General features: G+C 39.7%; 2 protein-coding genes across 4 annotated transcripts in view; both read right to left on the minus strand.

The window, feature by feature from the left end:
- Positions 1–20,515, minus strand: part of LOC149156745 (chaperone protein dnaJ 10-like) — a 155,889-nt gene extending 135,374 nt beyond the window's left edge. For all 3 annotated transcript variants that reach the window (XM_089438537.1, XM_089438536.1, XM_089438535.1), the window contains exon 1: positions 20,281–20,515. In XM_089438537.1, the coding sequence (XP_089294663.1) occupies positions 20,281–20,367 (87 nt within the window). In that variant the 5' untranslated portion in view covers positions 20,368–20,515. The remainder of the gene's footprint in view (positions 1–20,280) is intronic.
- On the minus strand, positions 1,441–4,222 carry LOC149156746 (uncharacterized). The gene is made up of 4 exons (XM_089445196.1): positions 2,740–4,222; positions 2,256–2,635; positions 1,884–2,099; positions 1,441–1,764 (listed from the first exon to the last, which is right to left on the minus strand). The coding sequence occupies exons 1-4, from the start codon at positions 3,531–3,533 to the stop codon at positions 1,595–1,597; spliced, it is 1,560 nt and encodes a 519-aa protein (XP_089301322.1). The 5' UTR covers positions 3,534–4,222; the 3' UTR covers positions 1,441–1,594.
- Positions 20,516–21,328: the final 813 nt, after the last annotated feature.

A 21,328-nucleotide genomic window follows, 5' to 3' on the forward strand; every position in this document is an offset into this window, starting at 1 on the left:
AGGTCACCTTTTTGGAATGTAATTCAGGAGTCTGCAAAAAGACCAACTTCCTCAGATCATATCTCCGCAAATATAGCGCGAAAAGCTCTGAAATTCAGACCCGAGGTTCAGCGCGATTTCTTCTCAAATGGGTTTTTTTTGCAACTTCTGAAACGTCGCAAAAAAAAAGTTATAGCGAAAATGTCACAATGCCCTGTTTGGAGCAACGAAACCCTAGAATCCAAAGCTCTGATACCAAATGTTATGAAACCAGCTCAAGAAAAGATAGATCAACGCCTTAGAATTCAGCCTCTTCGAGGGGGCAACCTCCTTTACATTACATAAATGAACAATTCTTGGATGATACAAATGAAAAGACCTCCTTTCTATATATAGGAGTCTAAGGGGTCATAACATAATCAGAGCCGACATAACAATAATAATGTAAGGGCACAATAATAACAATAGTGGGCTTCTATGGGGCACAATAGTAACAATATGGGCACTACATGGGTACATCAAGATAATAAGTGGGTTATACTAATAACAATAAGGGGTTACACTAGTAGTATAGGTGTCTGACACTATCTCTCTCTCTCTCTATTGAACTATTGAAGAACATATAAGAAGAATTGATCAAGGGTTTCCCCACATTGGGGTTTGTCCCTGGCTAGCGCCACATCTTATGTCCTCTTGTCTTGGCTTGTCTTCTGCGATTTATGTTTATGTTCCATCTAAAGTTTACATTAATGGTGATGTGATTGCCAATCTGGAAAAGATATTAAGCTAACTGTGAAAATTGAAATAAATTGCTCTAAGCATAGAACATACCTAAAATTTAACATGGTATCGAAGCTGAGGTGAAGACAATGCCCAAGCAAGAGTGAAAGAGCACTCACCGAAGACAGTTGGGAAAGGACAAAAGGATCAATGGATTCCTCATCCCTCTTCAAATTCACCAAGGGTGAAGTCGAACCAAAGAATATTATCAGAATGGCGCAGCAGAAGTTTCTGATGGCCTACCTAAAGATCACTTCAACGGGAAGTCCAGATCTGAGGGTGGAAGGAAAGGCAGATGCCTTGGTTGTAATAAGTTCGGCCATTATGCGAAGGAGTGTCTAAGGTAGGGACACATCACTTGATGATGATAACAATCATTCCAGGGACATGTTCAATGATCAGAGGAATGACAGGTAATACAGGTCATCAAGGAAACGGCCGACTCTTCAGAGAAAGCAAGGAACCCCAGGTACAATGTTACTAGACACGGAATCGGCAATAAATCGGCGAGGCAAAAGAGCGAAGAGTTTTAATCGGATCGGGAAAAAATCGGGAAAAAATCGGGAAATTCATTAAATAAAAATATACACATATATTGAATTAAAAAAACCATTTTTCATTAATATTGGGTAAAGGTATGTCCAAACAATGCATAATATCAATAGATGTCCAAAATATCATGAATAAATAAGTATCTCATATATGATATGAGTTCACACATGATCCAAAGCACTGAATCTTGAGTCCTTAGAAGCATATGCTTCTAAAAGTTTACAAAAAAGTTAAAAACTGCATACTAATCAGAAAAAAATCAGCAACTAAGAGTCTAACACTCTTAAGAGTGAGAACTAGAAGCGATTCCTCCCACTCCTTCGCTTGCTTGACTCTCAAAGTTCTCCAAGTCATGAAGGCTGAAAAGAGGAGGCTCATCTAATTGAACCCATTCTGCCGCATTTGTAGCTTGCAAATCTAACTCTTCAAGGTCGATTGGTGAATGATCAATACCTGTCATTATCATGAGACATTGAAATGTGAATTAAAATTTCACTTTGAAGTTTGAACTTTAAACTTTTAAAGTACGAACTAGATTATGAAACCTTCAAATTCAAGCTCTCGAATCTCACCTTGTATTTGTTTGTTGCGAAGTCGTAGATTGTAATGGACAAATACAAGGTCATTCAAGCGCTTTTGTGTCAATCGGTTGCGCTTCTTAGAATGTATTTTCTCAAACATGCTCCAATTGCGTTCACAACCTGAAGCACTGCATGCTTGGTTTAAGATTCGAATGGCAAATCTCTTCAAATCTGGCGTATCACTACCAAAGTTTTGCCACCAAAGACCTAGCAAGTGGTAAGGGTTTGTGAGTAGAAGACTAGAAGTACCAAATTAGTAAATAGTAAAAACTTAAAAAGAAAAGAAAATTTAATAAAACATTTAACATACAAAATAAAGTTTAAACAAATTTAATGAATTGATGAAGCCTTCAAGCTGGGTACCTGGCAACATCTTTGACCTTTGTCTTATAGCACTGGTATAGGCAAACAATTTAGATGGTGTCCTATAATCTTGTAGTTGGGAAAAGACACGACTTTGTTGTTCTGGATCAGGGAAGCACCTTTCCAAGCATGTCATAAGTCCTCTGCCAACCTCCCCATCCTCATTAAATTTGCTCTTATCATAAAAATATTGTGGGTTTAAGAAGTACCCAGCAGCATGTAAGGGGGAATGCAATTGCCTATCCCAACGTGCATCTATAATGTCCCAAAGAGGCATATACTTTGTCTCATCATCCCCATATCTTCTTTTGATGGCCTCCTTTGCGAGATCCATCGCCTCATAAATGTAACCCATAGCGGGTTTGTCACCATCAACCATCCTGAAAGTTCAAGCATTCAAATTTAAAGAAATATGAAACATTGTAAATAAAAAGAAGCTTGAAATGAAATTTAAAAAATGAAAAAGTTAAAAGACTATAAGTACCTGAGAACTCTAACAAGGGACTCCGTCACAGCAATAATCTCTTCAGCATCTTTCCAGAAGCCATCATTAAACACAAGTGCAGCAATTTCGATGCCTTCAGTAGTCTTGGAATGTTTAGATCCCATCCACTCAGGTCCCAAGAACATCCTCTTCAGATTTATCTTTTGCTCAACCACAGATTGCAAAGATATGAAATTTGTTGCAAATCTAGTCACTGCAGGTCGAACAATTTCTTTACCTTCAGTGTATATTCTCATAGTGTTTAGGACAATAGTGTGGTTGTATAGGTATTTGGTTATGGATTTTGCCTTCTCCACAACCTCATGTATCCAATGAAGCTTACCAATGTCCTCAAGCATTAAATCTATGCAATGGGCAGCACAAGAGGTCCAAAAAATAGTGGGGTGCCTCATCTCAAAAAGTCTACCAGCAGCCATATAATTCGCTGCATTATCGGTGACAGTTTGTACAACATTTTCTTCTCCCACTTCTTGAACGACTTCCTCCATCATTTCACAGATAAGTTGGGCAGTCTTAACCTTATCTGAAGCATCCACTGACTTGAGAAACATTGTGCCTGCGGGACAAGATACAAGGAAATTTATTAAAGTTCTATTCCTCTGATCTGTCCATCCATCACTCATGATGGTGCACCCTGTTTCTACCCATGATGAACGAAACTCAGCTAGCACAAGCATGACATCTTCAACACTCTCTAACAACATATCTGTCCTAAGGCTCTCTGATGTAGGGGCTTTGAACCCTGGACCTGCAGCAGCAATTGCATCAATCATAGCTTGCCAATAAGGACTTCTGGCACAGTGGAAAGGTATGTCAGAATAGTACCAAAAGTTAGCAATGGCCTTCCTTGCCTGACTATAGATATTTTTTTCCAACCAGTGCCATCCAAGGTAGGTTGGGAACCGGGTTTTGTGCGGGGAGCAAAAAAGGTGTTTATGTTTCCACCTCCAGTGTTGAAGGAAGGAGTTGAAGGACCAGCATGGCTTTGAGTTTGACTTGGAGGCATGTGTGGAAAACTTGGGAACGGCATTGAGGATTCAACAGATTGAGGTGACATGGGGCTAGTGGCAGAAAAAGTATCAACTCCAACATTTCCTATTTCAGCGTTTTGCTTTGCTTTCTTAGCATTATGCTGCTCTAACATATCAAGGGCGAAGGCTGCTTGGTATTGGACATTGTCGTCAACCTTGGTGCAAATACCTATATCATGGCCAAGTATTTTTGCAAGGTGGAACTTGAATCTATAAATGCCTCCACTGCATTCTTTTTTGCAAAATTTACAAAGGAGCAAGGCTTTTCCAGAAATCTTGTCACAATAAGCCCAAGCAAAGTCCTCCTCTCTCGGCATTGTTGTTGCTTTGAACTTGTGTTTAATTTGTGGCTTCTGTTAAGATTTGGAGTCCGGCTTCTATTTAATTTGTGGCTCCTGTGAAAGACAACAAAAAATCAAATTTAAAAATCATCCAAAAATTTAAAATATGCTAGAAATTTAAAAAAGTAAATGAAGACAGATGGACAAAACACTCATATCTGTAACTCTGACTGGGTAGTATGGGTAGAGCATTGGTCATCTGTATATGGATCAAATTCTCATACATTTCACTCCTCTGGTGTGAACCAAGATAGTCATGAAAGAAGCCTTGTAGGCTTGTACAGTATTCAGGTTTTGCTGGTAGAAATATGGTCTCTGTTGAAACTTGAATCAACAGTGTATGGAATCATGGATCTGGTGTTAGGGAGTTTATTTCAATGACAGAGCATTCCTCTCAACTTACATACCTCGGACCTGTTTTGTGAAAGCATCCTATTGCAGATTCCAGAGTGGACAGTCATCAAACTTTGGAGATACGAGATAGCTCATAGCTCGGAATTACCTGTGATCATTGTTGCAGACTTAATTAAATTACATTCACCTGTAGCTGCTTCAAGCTCAGACTTGGTGCTACTTGGAACAGTCACCTAGGAACAGAATTGTGGCTCAGATTTGTTGGAGGGCTCAGTCCTTGAGGCACAGTTTTAAGCTTGGACCCATGTTCACAAATATTGGGTGCTAAAGTGATGTAATAAGAACCAGACTCAGAGATAGCTCAGAACTGTAAGGTTTTAGTCTATTAATGCAACACAAGAATAAGTATTAATGCAACATACTCACTTCCATACCAAATATCATAAGGTCAAGGTTACTGTTATGAATACACTGCATACCAAAGCCAACTGTCACAGTCATATAACTCGCTACCATCAAGATTACTTACACAATGTAACAGAGATTAACGCAAGCCTCTAAATGCGGGTCACACCAAGTATACAAAGTATATCAAATGCGATGCAAGCTACCCATAATACGAGCCATAAAGAGTCTAGCGAACCACTCAAGAATAAATGTGACGCTTCAGAGAAGAGAAGCAATGTACACTCGAATAGATGCAATGCTTCTTATTATTGATGCATACCTCACACTAATGAAGTTGCAAACTGTGACCTGAGTTTCACAAGACTCGACAGGGACTGTGCTCACTGCTTCGTCGTTCGAATGCGGCTTCGTCGTTCGAATGCGGGAATGTTATAAACAATTCATCACCGTTAAACAGTTAAACAATTCACCGATGCGGGAATGTTATAAACGCAAACGCGGCAAACCGGAACCGACGTCGAACGGCGAAAACCCTATTGAATTTGGCGGGACTCGTTAAAAACGGCAAAAATCGCATAAATCGCGAGTCAAACTCGCGTTGACCACGAGTTAAACTCGGTCAACGCGAGTTGACTCGCCCAGATTCGAAACGGAACTTTTTGCCACCGATCAGACTTGCCACCGATCAGACTTGCACTCACGATTAATCGCCGGAATCGGCGATTCCTGTTACCGTGCCCAGGTATGAGGAATCAAATGTTGTTTTTGATAAGATAAAGAAGCGTTATCTTGTATTGGCACTCTCCTTCAAATTCTTTGGGAATCTGACTTATTGATTGTAGTGCTTCAAGGCACTTCATCGGATAGAAGGGTGCACTCTCTAATTTGGTAGAGATTGAAACAATCGTGGGATTATACTTGGAGTCGATGCCACCTATCCCGGAAAGGGTGTAGGGAATGCTACCCCTCAATTGAATGAGGGTAACTCTATTCATTTACAAAAATCTCTTTTATGTACCTAATCGCAAGAAGAACCTAGTGGTCATCTCGGAAATTGAAGTCAAAGGTTTCAGGGTGGCATTCATCGATGGAAAGGTACGTGTTAAAAAATAGAATTTTCAAAGATGCTTTTTGTCATGGGTTCAAGGTTGGCAATTTGTATCAAGTTGCAGGATGGTCCATTGGGGATCATGTCAATTGACATATTGCGTCTATAACACCGGAGGTCTACCTATGGGGCCCTACCCGATGTAAGTCAGATGGTGATAGGGATGCCTGAATTCAAGAAGAGCATGAAGGTACATGTCTGAGATGTACTGAAGGAAAATCTTATAAGGGGACCATTCCCCTCATGCAGCAGGTCCACAGGTTTGGAACAACCCGAGGAGTTTGAGATTCATGATCGGGAATCTCATGTATACAGGTGGTAGAAAACCCTCTATAGCTTGAAGCAAAACACCCCAGGCGTAGTATGAAAGGATTGATCGCTGTCTGATGAAGCTGATATTCACTAGGAGTGAAACCGATCCAAACCATTACCCAAAAGTTGTGGATGATAGACCTCTCATACCGGCACCTTATGAGGGCGACCTATTTCTGACAGGTGCAGACCCTCTCATTTGCAGAAGTAAGAGGGAGTTGGATTCCGGATGTGGAATGATAAACTGCAACCCTGTGACTACCTCAAGGATCTTAACTTTCAGAAGTTATATGGTAGTGATGTTGGACCAAATTTAGGAAATGCCTCTGAGTTTCATAAACTCATTCGTGTTGATGTTCTTGGTGAACTTTTGTCCGGATATATGTTTTGCAGTTAGCACAGTGAGCTCATATTTGGTTGAGCCTCACTGCACTGGTGCCAAGAATCTTCTGAGATATCTTCGAGGCACAATCTCTCATGGATTGAGATACACTGCCGAAAATATGAAACTGCATGATTATTCAAACGCTCACTGGGCAGGGAGTGTGGAGGATCACTAGAGCACTTCTCAGTGCTGGTTCTCTTTGGATTCTGCTTCGATATCATGGATGAGCAGGAAGCAGAAGTCGATTGCTATAAGCACCGCCGAGACCGAATACATAGCTACGAGTATGATCTCGTGTGAAGCTGCATGGTTGCAAAAGCTCTTATGTGAGTTGTTTGTACACATGATGAATACCACTGTGATTCTCTGTGACAACTAGAGGGGGGATTCGATTATTGAGGAATCCCATATTCGATGATTGTTCCAGCAGATAGACATCAGATACTGCCTTATCTGGGATATGGGTAGTCAATGAGTGAGGAGGTTCCATCGCATTGAGACTGATGTACGAGGCGCAGACATTTTGTCAAAGCCCCGGGGAATGGTCAAATCTGTGACTTTCCCGAATGACTTAGAGTCGTTGAGAGACCTTCTTATAAGGGCCCTGCATTTTGCATGCATTGAGCTCTGGGAGCTCTGGGGGTCTTAGGGTACTTACTGGAGCAACATACAACCACAAGGCGACTCACCCTCCCCTGGTGGTGCGCTATGTACAGGATGACAGGTTCAACCTTCCCCTGTGATACCCCGTGGCCACTGTGGAACAGGATGATTAGTTCTCCTATGGGCCGGGATGATTATTTCTCCCGTGGCAACTGTGCAATAAGATGATTAGTTCTCCTGTGGGCCGGGATGATTAGTTCTCACGTGGCAACTGTGAAATAGGATGATTAGTTCTCCTGTGGGCCGGGATGATTAGTTCTCCCATGGCAACTGTGGAACAGGTTGATTAGTTCTCCTATGGGCCGGGATGATTAGTTCTCCCGTGGCAATTGTGAAACAAGATGATTAGTTTTCCTGTGGGTCGGGATGATTAGTTCTCCAGCGGAAACTGTGAAACAGGATGATTAGTTCTCCCATGGAGACTTTAGGGCAGGATGATTCGTTCTCCTATGGGCCGGGATGATTAGTTCTCCTGTGGCGACTGTGGGGCAGGATGATTCATTCTCCTGTGGACAGGATGATTAGTTCTCCTGTCGAGGCATCCTACCCATGCAGTCTGGGACTCACAGGAAGTACCTCTCATCTGATCAATGAGCAGGGAAATGGGGTTAGGGACAATAGTAGTATTATCGATGGACACATCGATGTATCTATCATACTCCCTATGCTAGGATGACCTCCATTGATCTGGGATCAATGAAACTGATCTGGGATCAGTATGAGTGGTTTGAGACACTCTCTTGTGATATTGATCTAGGATCAATAAAACTGACTTCGGGCCAGTAAGAGTGATCTGACACACTCTCTTTAGATGAAACTGACTTTAGGTCAGTAGAGAATGGTATGAGACATTCTCGATCAATTCTTCTTCTTCATGGTTCAGCAGAGCAAAGTAGAGCTCAGCGAAGCAGAGCAGTGCAAGGCACTGATGGCAGAGATAGTACAGTCGAACATATGGATCGGCGGATGGAGTTCTCCCTAGTTGAGAGGGAGTGTTAAAATTGGCAACTAGGGCCAAACTCCATGTGGGTCATCTTATTAATGGAAGCTGATATTTTTCTTGGATCCCTCTCATCGAGAGGTGTAGGATTGATCTAAAGATCATCCGATTCCGATAAGTATTCATGGAAATATGAATTTATTTGTGTTATGGGACAATTCGTCAATGTCGGCTAGCAACCAAATAAACCCCACTTGTGCTCAACATTTTAGTATAAATAGAGGTGACCTTCAAGTCATTTCAACACACTTGGGATCTCTTCCTCTCTACTTGTCTTTGGGTTTTAGTAGGAGGAGAGATCCTAAGGGATAACGCTGCCCTAATCCAGAGGGCAGAAGCCGGAATTGCCGAGAAAAGTTGGAACTACCGGGAAAAGCCGAAACTGCCAGGAATAGTCGAAATTGCCGGAATTGCTGGAACTGTCGAGAATAGCCGAAATTGTCGAACATGTTGGAACTGTCGGAACTGCCGAGAATTGCCGAAACTGTCGGGAATAGCCGAAATTGTCGGACCTGCTGGAACTACCGGGAAAAGTCGGAACTGTCGGGAATAGCCGGAATCGCCGGAACTGCCAGAACAGCCGAGAAAGTTGACGCAGAGGGTAGAAGCCAAAACTGCCGCAAACTGCCGAGAAAAGCCAGAACTACCGGAAATAGCCGGAATTGCCGAAACTGTCGGGAACAGCCGAAATCGCCAGAACAGCTAGAGCATCTGTCTCCGAAGGAGAGCAGCATGCAAGGGACAACTAGCTAACATTGGGACAGTTGTATGGTACTTAGCAGCAAATACATGCAATGTTACAGCTAGCATGCAAGGAACAGCTAGCATGCAGCAAGCATGCAAAGGACAACAAGCATGCTAGGGACAACAAGCAAGCAAGATGCAGCTACCACATAGGACAGTATGGCAACATGGTGCAGCAATGGCACATAATGCAGTATAGTGATGGGTACAGTCATGATTAATGAAGCATTGATGAGATGCAACATAGTGATGATGGGTGCAGCATGGTGTAGCACGGTGAGATGCAGCATGATGACGAAATGCAGCATAATGATGATGGTTGCAGCATGGTGCAGCACGGTGAGGTGCAGCATGATGACGAAATGCAGCACAATGATAGGTGAAGGAGTCACCTTGGAGAATCAGTTGAAGCAGCAGGTCTTCAACTAATCTCATGTATCATCTTCTTAGAGATGATTTATGCTCTTATCTAGATAAGTCAAAGTGTTGACTTCTATTGTAAACATACTATCTCTCTCTCTCTCTGCTGAACTATTGAAGAACATATAAGAAGAATTGATCAAAGGTTTCCACATTAGGGTTTGTCCCTGGCTAGTGCCACATCTTGTGTCCCCTTGTCTTGGCTTGTCTTCTGCGATTTATGTTTATGTTCTATCTGCAGTTTACTTTAATGCTAATGTGATTGCCAATCTGGAAAAGATATTGAGCTAACTGTGAAAATTGAAATAAATTGCTCTAAGCATAGAACCTAACCTAAAATTTAACACAACCTCAACCTTCAATGCCTTCAAACTCAACTACAAGCTTTGTTGGCTCAAAAACAAAGGTCAAACTCGGGGACTACACAAGCTTCAACCATCAACTTTGTCCAACCAATTCAACCTGACCAACTCAATCACAATTGGTTAGCACCAAAAGGAAATTTCTTTTTTTTAAATATTAAAAGACGTAATTGAGAGTTTTTTTGTGTTTAATGCCATCTAAATATAGTTATATATTAGGTATTTTTTTAGATTGTATCCATATAGGCATAGATGGTGTACTCGAAGTGGACAACTCAATGATTTGAAGGTTCATCCTATATTCGACTTCAATTTTTTTGTTTCTTACTACATTAGGAAAAAACGGTTGTACTATTTTAGTGCTTAAGCACATTTTGCTAATACAAATCTACACTACTACTATTAAAAAAAGATTGTTGTTATTAGGTCAGGTAAAAAGCAGTAAACTTGCAGATCTTTTAGTAGGAGGAATTGGACAGGTCTTCACAGTATTATTTTGGAAGGTTTGTGTATTTATATATTAGGTATTTTTTTAGATTGTATCCATATAGGAATATATGGTGCACTGGAAGTGGACAACTCAGTGATTTGAAGGGTCATCCTATATTATATTTCAAGTTTTTTGCTTCTTACTACATTAGGAAAAAAAGGTTGTATTATTTTAGTGCTTAAGCACATTTTGCTAATACAAATCTACACTGCTACTATTAAAAAAAATTGTTGTTATTAGGTCAAGGTAAAAAGCAGTAAACTTGCAGATCTTTTAGTAAGAGGAATTGGACAGGTCTTCACAGTATTATTTTGGAAGGTTTTGTGTATTTATTTGTGGTTTCCAAACCATGACTACTCAAAAACATCTATTTTTGTATCTCTCTATTGTATAGTTTGGTCGTAGCCATTTTTTAATATAGATTTTACCCATTACAGTGAAAAAACTTATATTGGGTTAAGCTTTGAAGTGATAACTAATGATCTTAATTCATCTATTTTACTAGAGAAAAAATGCCTTACAAATCAAGGTTGCTTTAGAGCGAGAGCGGGGAGTGACATGTTCAAAAGCTCCCGGGTCAAGAGCGAATTTTTATATAATATACATTTTTATATTTTTGATGCATATATGTCAACAAAAGCATGTAGAATGATGAATAAGATATAAAAAGCATAAAAACATGGATTAAACCATATAACATCAATCATCTAGAAGTTATAATCTTCATCAACCACATGTCCACAAGTTATAAGTTTTCATTTATATAGCATGTAAGGGTGCACATAACCAAAATAGCATCAAGTGCAATCCATCTCTAAACCGAAAAATACATCAACAAATAGACTCTAGATGGCCTCTAGCATCCAAAAAATTCATGGTACAACAAATACCTACATATCATCAAAATCATTGCCTATCTTGGGATCTTTGTCATTAGTATTACCCTCTAAGCATTAACATAAGATAGAAAAAACGTAGCATGTAAAGTCAAGGTTTTGCTTGAGTGATGGGTACATTTTCAGTAGACTCATGATAGAAGTGTTCGACAACCAATATCACTAACATCAAGGTACATAGAGGGCTTGGTGCTCTTGATTAAATATGAGTTCCATACTCTAGTACATGACAACTCCAATGGAAACATAGCAATCCCCCCAATCCTGAAAAAATGATAATTCTGCTAGATTTTGAGTGAGATCTAAAATTCTACATTCTCCGTATGAAATCCAATGAGGTCGAAACCACTCTCAAACACCTTGAGTCATTTCATGGTAATGTTAAAAATTTAAATAAAAGAATGAAAATGAAACATAAAGGAGAATGTCACTTTTACTTTTAAGAATTTAACATTACCATGAATTTCATATCAATACTAGGGCCATAGGCTTGCATATTAGGCTGCCCCACTCAAAAACTCTTGTTTCATTGAAAAATATTTGCGTTTGGAACATCTCTGTGAAAAAAATTGCGAAAAAAATCCAAGGAGCAAATTTTTTTGTAGGAGTGCACTCCTGGGTCACGCTCGATTCGCCCCTGCTCGAAGCGCGCTTCAGAAGCGGACTTGGGGGGGGGGGGAGGGGGACTGCTCCTCCGCAGCCTTGTTACAAATAAAATATATTTGTTGTCATTGAAATAAAATAACAACAAAACCTCCAACAAAATCTAGAAGAAACTAATTGTGGAAATTTCCATCTAATTCTAAAATAAATTCCTTAAAGCATTGGCCTGATAAAACAAGATCTGATATCCTCCACCAGCAAATTGAACATATTTTATCCAAAAGGCCAAAGAACTTGTGAACAAATCATTTTTATAGCATCGAGGTCCTTCAAAGAAGGTTGTCCTCTTTCCAAAACATCTTCCAACTTGATCCAGAGGAAGAAGATGCAAACACCCTAAGACAAACTTTTCTTTTCACATCTCATCCATCATAGAAAACTCTTATGTTATGGATCACTTAAAGAGTATTAACCAAGCCCATGAATATACTCCCAAAGAACTGTTGATGCCATTAACATCAAATAGGTACTTTCACATAGATCTGCGTGTTTAGACGCATGGAAGCCATCCAAAGGACCACTCAGTTCTGAAATTCAGCCCTGAAATTTTCAGTCTTGCAGTTTGTACAGTTGCCCCAGAAACTCGCACATGTGAGCAAAAACAGTCAAAAATCAGAAATTCTTCCTTCTTGCTTGGATTTCTCTCTCTTCCTTGGCCTTCACACTTCTTTTTTGCTTTTCTTGCTTGGTGATCGAACTTGTGAGTGAAGTGAGCTAATTGGGACGAAGTCTCTTCCTTTATATAGCCTTTCATGTGGTCAAATTAGGCCTCTTCTAGGCTGAACTCTCCTTGGAAGGGCCAACTTGTTCTTGGGGGTCAAATAGACTTTTCTAGAATCAAAACTAATCATTTTCTTTTATTACAAAATGTCCAAATGGGACTGACTCATGACAAAATTTCTTCTTGACTCAAATAAACCCTAGAAGCATGAAGAACATGCTTGTCTAGAAAAATAATGATAATAATAATTTTCTTTTTCTTTCTTTTGCTTTTTCATAGAATATACATTGACATAAGTACAAACTACAAATACAATTATGAAGACCGAAACTAGTTACATTTTCTAACAATAGTGAGATCCCTTTAATTGGGTGGAGAATAACATCCATCCAAGTGTGTAGATTCCAAAGAGAACAAGGGGCAGCGAGGGGGTAGGATCCAACGGCCAGCAAGATCAAAGGATAGGTTTTGAGGGTTTTATCAACTAAAAAAATTTCAGGTTTTGTTGTTTGTAAATTGTTTTTAGTGGGCAAACAATTTCCCAGGTAGGCAAGCCCCTGTATTCTATAAAACTAATGTTAATAGACAGCAGAATTGAATGGTATAATTTTCTATGTGCATGTGTATGAGATTGGTATTATTTTGGTTTTGTTGTTTATATTTTATTTACGTGTTAAAATTCCAGCAATGCTTTTTTCAATAAAATCTGCAGTTAATAAATTTACAACAATGTATTTACTAGAGGACAGATAGCCAACAGTTGGAGTTAGTAAAAACGAACATGGTATCAAAGCTTGCATTCTCAGAGGGAGGCCAATTTTCGGGTTTTGCACAGATCAGCTACCAGTGATTTGGTGGAGGTCATTCTTCAAAGGGAAAGAGGGAGACCATACCAATCAAGGGTTTGCTGGAAATTAAATTTTTGTGGGTGTTTTAAAGGACCAAAACACAGATCCACAGAGCTGTGCAACAAATCTATCAGATCTACAAAGAGATCCCAGTAGATCTATAAACCAACAACATTTTTATTCTTGTGGGTGCTATAAGGACTTAGCACGACAGATTTTTATTAGATCTAAATATGACGATTACCAGCCTCAGATCTGAAGACTACTTGGATGGAGCATCTAACTTCCTATCCTGGAAGGTAAGGGTAACCTTGTTTTTAAAGGACTATGACCTTTGGGAAATTACAGAGAAGACTATTCTTGTATCGTCAGATGCAGCACTCAAGCCGGTTCATGAGAAGGACATCAGAGCCCAGAAAGTGATCATGGATGTCATAAAGGATCATTTGATCCCACACCTGGCAGAGAAGCAGTTGGCCAAAGATATGTTTAAAGCTCTGGTGGACTTGTTCCAAAGTGATAACATGAACAAGAAGATGATCTTGAAAAACAAGCTCATATCCATCCAAATGTCAAGATCTAATAACATTATCAGCTATTTCATGTCAATGTGGCACTGATGGGAGAAAGTGCGTGAGATGAAACTTGTCAATGTGGCACTGATGGGTTCACCAAACCATGGGAACCATTTGTCAAGGGAGTCTATGCTCGAGAGAAACTTCCCAACTAAGAAAGGCTTTGGAATGATTGCATCCAAGAAGAGGCTCGAGAGAAACTTCCCAACTAAGAAAGGCTTTGGAATGATTGCAATGCATCCAAGAAGAGGCTCGAGAGGAGTCTAAGTCCAACAGATAAGGAAAGGGAGAGGAGAACCTAGCCCTGGTTAGTTTGGCCAAGGAGGGAAAAGCGAAGAGTCCCAAGGGTAATGGTGAGAGATAACAATCAGGGAAGAAGAAAGACTTGAGCAAGCTCAAGTCCTTAATTTGCCACAAGAATGGACACTATGCATCACAATGTCCGAAGAAGAAGGGGGAGGGGAAGTTACATAGACAGCGACATCAACAAAGGTACAGATTGATGAGTTTGCAGCAAAGTTTGAAAACTGCTCAATAGTCTCCTGTCTATCTACCAAGACCATCACCAAGAGTGCATGATACTTGGACAATGGTGCATTACGCCATATGACAGAAGCATGGGAGTTGTTTAGTAATCTGACGGAGAACAACTCAAGGGTTCATTTGGAGCTTGGTGATGATGCCAAGTACGTAGTGAAGAAAGAGCGAACCATTCAGTTCCAAGTTCCAACTCAGGAAGCCAAGGACATGTTGCTTGTACCAGGTTTGAAGAACTTTCTCTTAGTCTTGGTGATGGAGGACAAAGGATATGAGGTCATGGTTAGTAATGGGCAGGTGCTCAATCGTCCAGATGATACTAACCCAGACACAACAGTGGCCATCAAGGTTAAAGAGGACAACTTATACAAGTTAAAGGGAAAACCTGTTTAGGATTTGGTACATGGTAGTGACAACCTATGTGAGTTATGGCACAGGAGATTGGGATACTTGCACTACAGGGCATTATTGATCCCGAGGGCAATTGTCACTAGTCTCCCTGATTTCAGTATTGAGCATAAGGGTGTGTCCAAAGGGCATGCACTTGGTAAGAATGCAAAGGTTATGTTTTTCGAGCAGTGAGAGTAGGTCCAAGAGGATCTTGGATCTCATTCATTTTGATGTGTGGGGACTAATGCCAATGGCATCAGTGCAGCGAGCTCTATTTTATGTCACGTTCATTGATGGTTATTCCAAGAATACCTAGATCTGCTTCATGAAAACCATGGATGAGGTCTTCAATCGATTCCAATAGTTCAAGGCCCAAATGGAGAACCAAACAAGCAAGAATAGCAAGAACTTGAGGTCAGATAAACGGGTGAGCACACCTCTAAATGACTTCAAGGATTTTTGCATGAAGGCGGGGATAAAGAGGGATATGACAGTCTCATACAAACCTTAGAAGAATGGGGCTGCAGAGAGAGAGTCAGTCCATCATCGGTTCTGCCAAGGCTATGATACATGACCAGGATCTGCCTATGTTCCTTTCGAGAGAGCTGTGTAACACTACAATATATGTGCAGAAGAGAAGTCCTCACATGCTATTGGCAGGTAAGACTCCTGAGGAAGCTTTCACAGGAGTGAAGCCAGAGATATGACACTTGAGGATATTTGGTTGTCTAGTATACACCCATGTGCCTGTGGAGAAGAGGATGAAGATGGAGCCTTTCAGAGAATAAGGGATATTTGTTGGATACATCAAGACCACAAAAGCTTACAAGATCTTCATACCAGCAAAGAGGAAGATAGTTGTGTGCAAAGATGTAAATTTTGAGGAAAACTTAGCATCTAGGAAAGTCTCATGAGTTGCCATTAGCAAAGCAGAGATGTTAAGTTCGATGAGAACTTGGTATCTAGGAAGTCTCATGAGTTGCCACCAACAATGACAAAGGACGAGAAACAGAAGGTTCCAAATGAAGACAAATGTGCAGAGACTTCCAATACAGGGAGTCAACCTTCAGGTGGGGAGGAGTCAATAGCTCCTTCTAGTTCTGTCAGAAAGCCCAGATGGTTTGAGCAGACAATGGGTGATGATCAACAACATGTGGAGGCTCCTAGGAGCACATTCAAGGGGAGCAAGCCTCCAAAAAAGATTCCAAACTACATGGCACTAATGAATAACATCATTGAGGATGCAACAAACCAGAAGATTTGGAGTAAATCCATGGTGAAGGATGATATATGGGACATTATGCGAGGAACGGAGGGAAAACCAATTCTAGGTGGCTCCTCAAGAAGTACCTTCATCGCTAAGATGGAGTGTTGATGAGAGTAACATCGGATAGGTACTTTCACACAAGTCTAAATGTCTAGACATGTGGAAGTCATCCAAAGGACACTTAACCTTAGCAATTACTTTAATTAAAGGAATTATTAAAGTAATTGACCTTTATAAGGAAAAAGTGAATCGATCTAATGAAATGCAAAAGTTATTTGCATTAGTGAATTAAATATATATCAACCATTGATCTCAAGTGAAGTTGAGATCTAATCTCAACCGTCAATCATTTTGGAGATTAGGGTTCGGTCAATAACTAAAACTTATAAAAAGAGGGCTAGGCTAAGGGAAAAGACACATCTAGTGAGCACAAGACACAGTGAGAGTAAGATCTCAGTGATTGGGTGTAGCACATTCAACCAAGTGTGCAGATTCGACAGGAAGAGAACAAGAGGCAGCAAGGGATAAGGATCCAGCATCCAGCAAGATCGAAGGACAGGATTTGAGGCTCTTATCAGCTAGAAAATTTCCAGATTTTGCTGTTTGTAATTTTCCTCTGTGAGCGTTTAATTTCCCAAAAAGGGAAGCCCTTGTATGCAGTAAAACTAATGTTAATGGAAGCAGATTTGAATGGTATAATTTTGTGTGCATGTGTATGAAATTGGTGTTATTTTGCTTCCGTTGTTTATATTTTATTTACCTGTTAAAATTCCAGCAGTGCTTTAATTCAGTAAATCTCCAGTTAATAAATTTATATTATATAACAAGGTATTTACTAGAGGATAAACTGCCAGTAGCTAGAGTTAGTAAAAATTAACAAGAATCACATCAAAGCATTGAATCTTCGAAGAAAGCAGCATTTCAATTACAAACAAAATCTGGAACAGAGCACATCAGAACAACAGACGTCTTTCAGCTTGCCACAATATTCACCAGGGGAATATTTCCACAAATTCTTCTACTTTTAGGGCTCTCTAAGGAATTTGGAAAGGTAGAGAGCACTAAAACCACGTCAAAACACAATAGAGCATTCTATTCTTGTCATTCTTTCTTTTTGTTACTGTTACAATCCAAAGAATTCTTGAGCATTTTCATGGGTTCAGAGTTCTTTTCAGCTAATTCATCATTCGGACTTAAAATTCTTGGCAATGTGAATATCATTGTGTACTCATATCTGCTATCAAGATTCAAGTTCACACCACATCACTGATATTAAATTGATTTGTTTCAGGTATAAAGTGCACACCGGATTAACAAGTTAAAATCTTTCAGAATCAGCTCATTTGGTATTACATAACAAGTAAATAAGTTCACTTGGTGTATCAAGTTGGATTGTTTAAATCAGCTCATTTAGTGTATCAAGTCATACCATTTGAAGATATCAAATTGGTCGTTTTGATATTATGAAGTCATTTCAATGACAAGAGTATCAAGTTGGCTCTTTTGATGATATCAATTTGGTTCATTTGGAGACGCTGGAAGTACTCATAAAAACCCAATGCTTTTGACTAAACTGTTTTAAACAATCTTGATTAGATTTGATTAGATTGATTTTCTTTATCACGAAGAATATGTCCTTGGACTCCAAGGTTCCTTTTGTTCATGTTTTCTTTTAATATCCTTGAGACCTACCCGGTCTATGGGACGTCTTCTCTTAGAATCAAAATGGATACTAGTCTGTAATCATTATTTGATCACAATTTTATCAGGATTTTAAAAGAGATTTGATAAGTTCTCATTTCTAGTCCGATAGCTCAGTTATGAAATTTCCTGTTCCTCTCAGTTTTGGCTTTTATGATCTCAGATGTTTTTGTATCTAGTTTTAATAGGTTCCCAGGTATTGAAGGATTTAAAAAGATAGATGTTAATATAAACAGAAATTTTGATACAGAATTTGTCTCTAAAATATTTCTGCTTGAACGATATTAACTTGTAAGATTTCACCTCTTGATTGTCCAAACAAGTATCTTGCACGGTGTTTCATGGACTTCACTAACAAAAAATCCGTGGACAACAAACAATAATGCCGAGGCAATGCAGGGGATTTTAAAACCATGACCTGTAAGAAAGCAATTATTATGCTTATTGTTGATTTGAATTTCCTTTAACGTCATATAAAAGCTGCCTATTTATAAAGACCTTTTTTCTTCGGATTTGATTAAAAAATCTCAAGTCTTTACCTTAATGCAGCCATTGGGCACCTGGAGGGCAGGGTTAAACTTAAGATACCGGAAGTTGCACGTAAATATTAAGACCAAAGTCCACACTCATGTCCTTCTTAATGGCAGGCAACATTGACCAAGTTCCAATCCCATGGACTTTACATGGCAACTTCAGGTAACCATGGGAGCAATTGGAGGTAAAGGCTTATGACACTTAAGACTGGGATGTCATGACCTACATGTACATGTTACAAACTCAAGTCTAACCCCATCTTCTCCTTAGGGCCTCTGCGAAATCTGTTCAGCCAATAAGGTCATGGTTGTCGAGGAGCTCGATCAAGCAAGTGGTCCTCGAAAAATACTTTGAGCATCGGGGCAATAGACAATTGGTGGGAACAGTGAAGCACAAGAAACACATGGTTAGAAGGGTGATGGCTGGTGATAACAGTGATGTATCAGGTTGCCAACCAGGGTTCAACTCACCCAGAGGCAAATTCATTGTTGGGGTTAGTTGCAAATCTTGCGTGTTTTTGACAGGAGAATGCCCACTTGACATGGCAATTTTGCCAAAGGAAACTGATTATAATTAGTGGTTTGTTTACCCTTCCAGGGCCATCTCCCCTTTGAAAACTGGCTCGCCTGTTGTCACAACTTAGCTAAAGAAAAGTGTTTGTGATGAGTAGTTCGCCTTTCGACTGCCATCTTGCCCATGAAAACGGGCCACTTAGTGTGCCTTGTATGTTTTCAGGCCAATTGTGGAAGGCCTTTCCAGAAAAAAGATTAGGTCTCGTGAAGAAAAAAAAATATCCTAAAATATGTTTTAAAACTATTTCATATTTTAAAACTATTTTTTTACGGAGTTGTCTTTAGTGCGACTTTTTGGACTTTCTGGTGCCGGAATCCGCGGAAAAAATTGAGGTTAAATCTTGATTTGTGTTATTTGAACTTGCTTTTGCTTTTTGACTGTATATATGGATTCAGCACCCTGAAAACCCTCTAAGGCACTTAGGCACTTCGGTGGTGCAGGATTACATGAGGCATTGTGGAGGATTATCCTGAGGCACTTCGGTTGTGGAGGATTACCTATCAAACTTGTGATTTCAATAAATTCCTGCCAGATTTTAGTTACTGGAAAAACTTCCAAAAAATCGCAAAAAAGACCACTACTTTTTTATGTCATATGTCATAGTCTTTAATACTAGATTTAAAATTTTGTCTGAACCTTTCAAGCTATGAAACATACTACTTCATTTTGGCTGCCGTGGGTCATCGTATCTTGGAGGGAGCTATAACCACATATTTGTGTATTTTCTTCGGATGGGTTCCTATAGTGGGATATCAACGAATCCAGATAAATATGTTTTCACGCTAATCCTTTACGTAATAGTCTTTGAGAGTAGATTTAAAATTTTACTGGAACCTTTCAGCAATGAAATTCCCTACTTCATTTTGGTTGCCGTGGGTCATCGTATCTTAGAGGGAGCTATAACTACAAATATCTGTGTATTTGTTTCTGATGGGTTCCTATAGTGGGATATCAAGGAATCCATTCTGATCCAAGGGATTCCTGTGGCTAACTAATAAAAACTAAATTTCGGATGCCACTATTGTCACAATTTTCTTTAACATGACCAGTAGTGCTAATCTGGCCATAAAATCCACTAAACCCCCACAACAGATCAATCATCGACTCACGTAGATTGAAGAAAAACAATAAAAACCTAAAGATCTTGCAGAACAAACGAAAACCCAGTAAAATTGAGGAGAATAAAGAAAGAGAGACCTTCATGTAATAAGCTTTCTTGATCTCCCCCTCAGTGGCCGTTGGACTGACTCCTAGCACGTCATAGTAACCAGTCTCCTTAACCATTTCTGAAAATTTCTGCCAGAGCCCAGAATCCCGGGAGAATAAGCTGCAAAATCAATGTCCTCGGCAAGCTCCGCTTGGTCGGAAAATCAACAAATGGGTGAATCAGTCGGACGCAATTTCAAAACCAAAAGGGAAAGGAAACTTCATTCGGCGGACTCCCTTTTATATTCCATCGACACTGGAACGCTGACCTCATACACACGTGTCAGTAAACACGCTACATACGCGGTACACATCTGTAGTCGGCTATTCTTTGGAAGGTTCCCTTTTTACTTAAATGTAATTCTTTTCGATTGCCCCGCACGCCAGCGCGGACGTCGATGTTGATGCCACGTCGGAGTGGATGTCGAGGTTCCCTTCCATCATCCGACGTGGAGACTGCGTTTTGTCGGAAGCTTCCCTGCAATGCAAAATGAAGTGGTTGGGCGGGGTATTTTGTCGGATTATGTTGCGATAATGTCGGTCGAGAAAGTGGACTAGGTAGTACCAAGGGAAGTTGATTTGACTGGAACATATTTAAAAAGAAAAATGGGACAACGCTCCAAAGAAAGGCTCTCAAAGAAGTTAGGATATTCAAAAATGTTGTTTGAGCCATGTGTTTAGTTAAAAAGAGTTTCTTGTAGCCTAAGTTAGGCATTGGGAATATGGAATTTATGGCTTTCATTGCGTGGGGATATGGAATTTAATAGTTTTTATTTAAACTTTTGAGTGAATTTTCAATAAGTTTAGTAAATTGGAAAAATGTTCAGTGGGGGTTGTTTCATCATGAATACTGTATCATAATAGGACTCTATTTTTGCTTAGATTTTTTTGTTGGATTCATTTGTGGCAAGATTAAATTACTTTTTGTTTTATAGTTATTTTGATGGTTTTTAAGCCAATGTTATATGTCAGAGTTCAATGAAATAATATGGAACTTTGTTGTGTGATTTTTGAAAATTTGATTTACTAGTTTCGCGTC

Source organism: Pinus tabuliformis, chromosome 9 (assembly GCF_031772625.1).
Source record: "Pinus tabuliformis cultivar Carrire ecotype Pingquan chromosome 9, CPIR1, whole genome shotgun sequence".
In the NCBI taxonomy this organism is placed as follows: Eukaryota; Viridiplantae; Streptophyta; class Pinopsida; order Pinales; family Pinaceae; genus Pinus; species Pinus tabuliformis.

What these genes read in the sequence shown, in the direction of transcription:
- LOC149156746 (XM_089445196.1), bottom strand. Translation starts at nt 3,533, where the DNA reads ATGATTGATGCAATTGCTGCTGCAGGTCCAGGGTTCAAAGCCCCTACA. An exon ending in AAGGTCAAAGATGTTGCCAG is followed by an intron (nt 2,100 to 2,255) that starts GTACCCAGCTTG and finishes ACCACTTGCTAG; the next exon opens with GTCTTTGGTGGCAAAACTTT. An exon ending in TCGCAACAAACAAATACAAG is followed by an intron (nt 1,765 to 1,883) that starts GTGAGATTCGAG and finishes TGATAATGACAG; the next exon opens with GTATTGATCATTCACCAATC.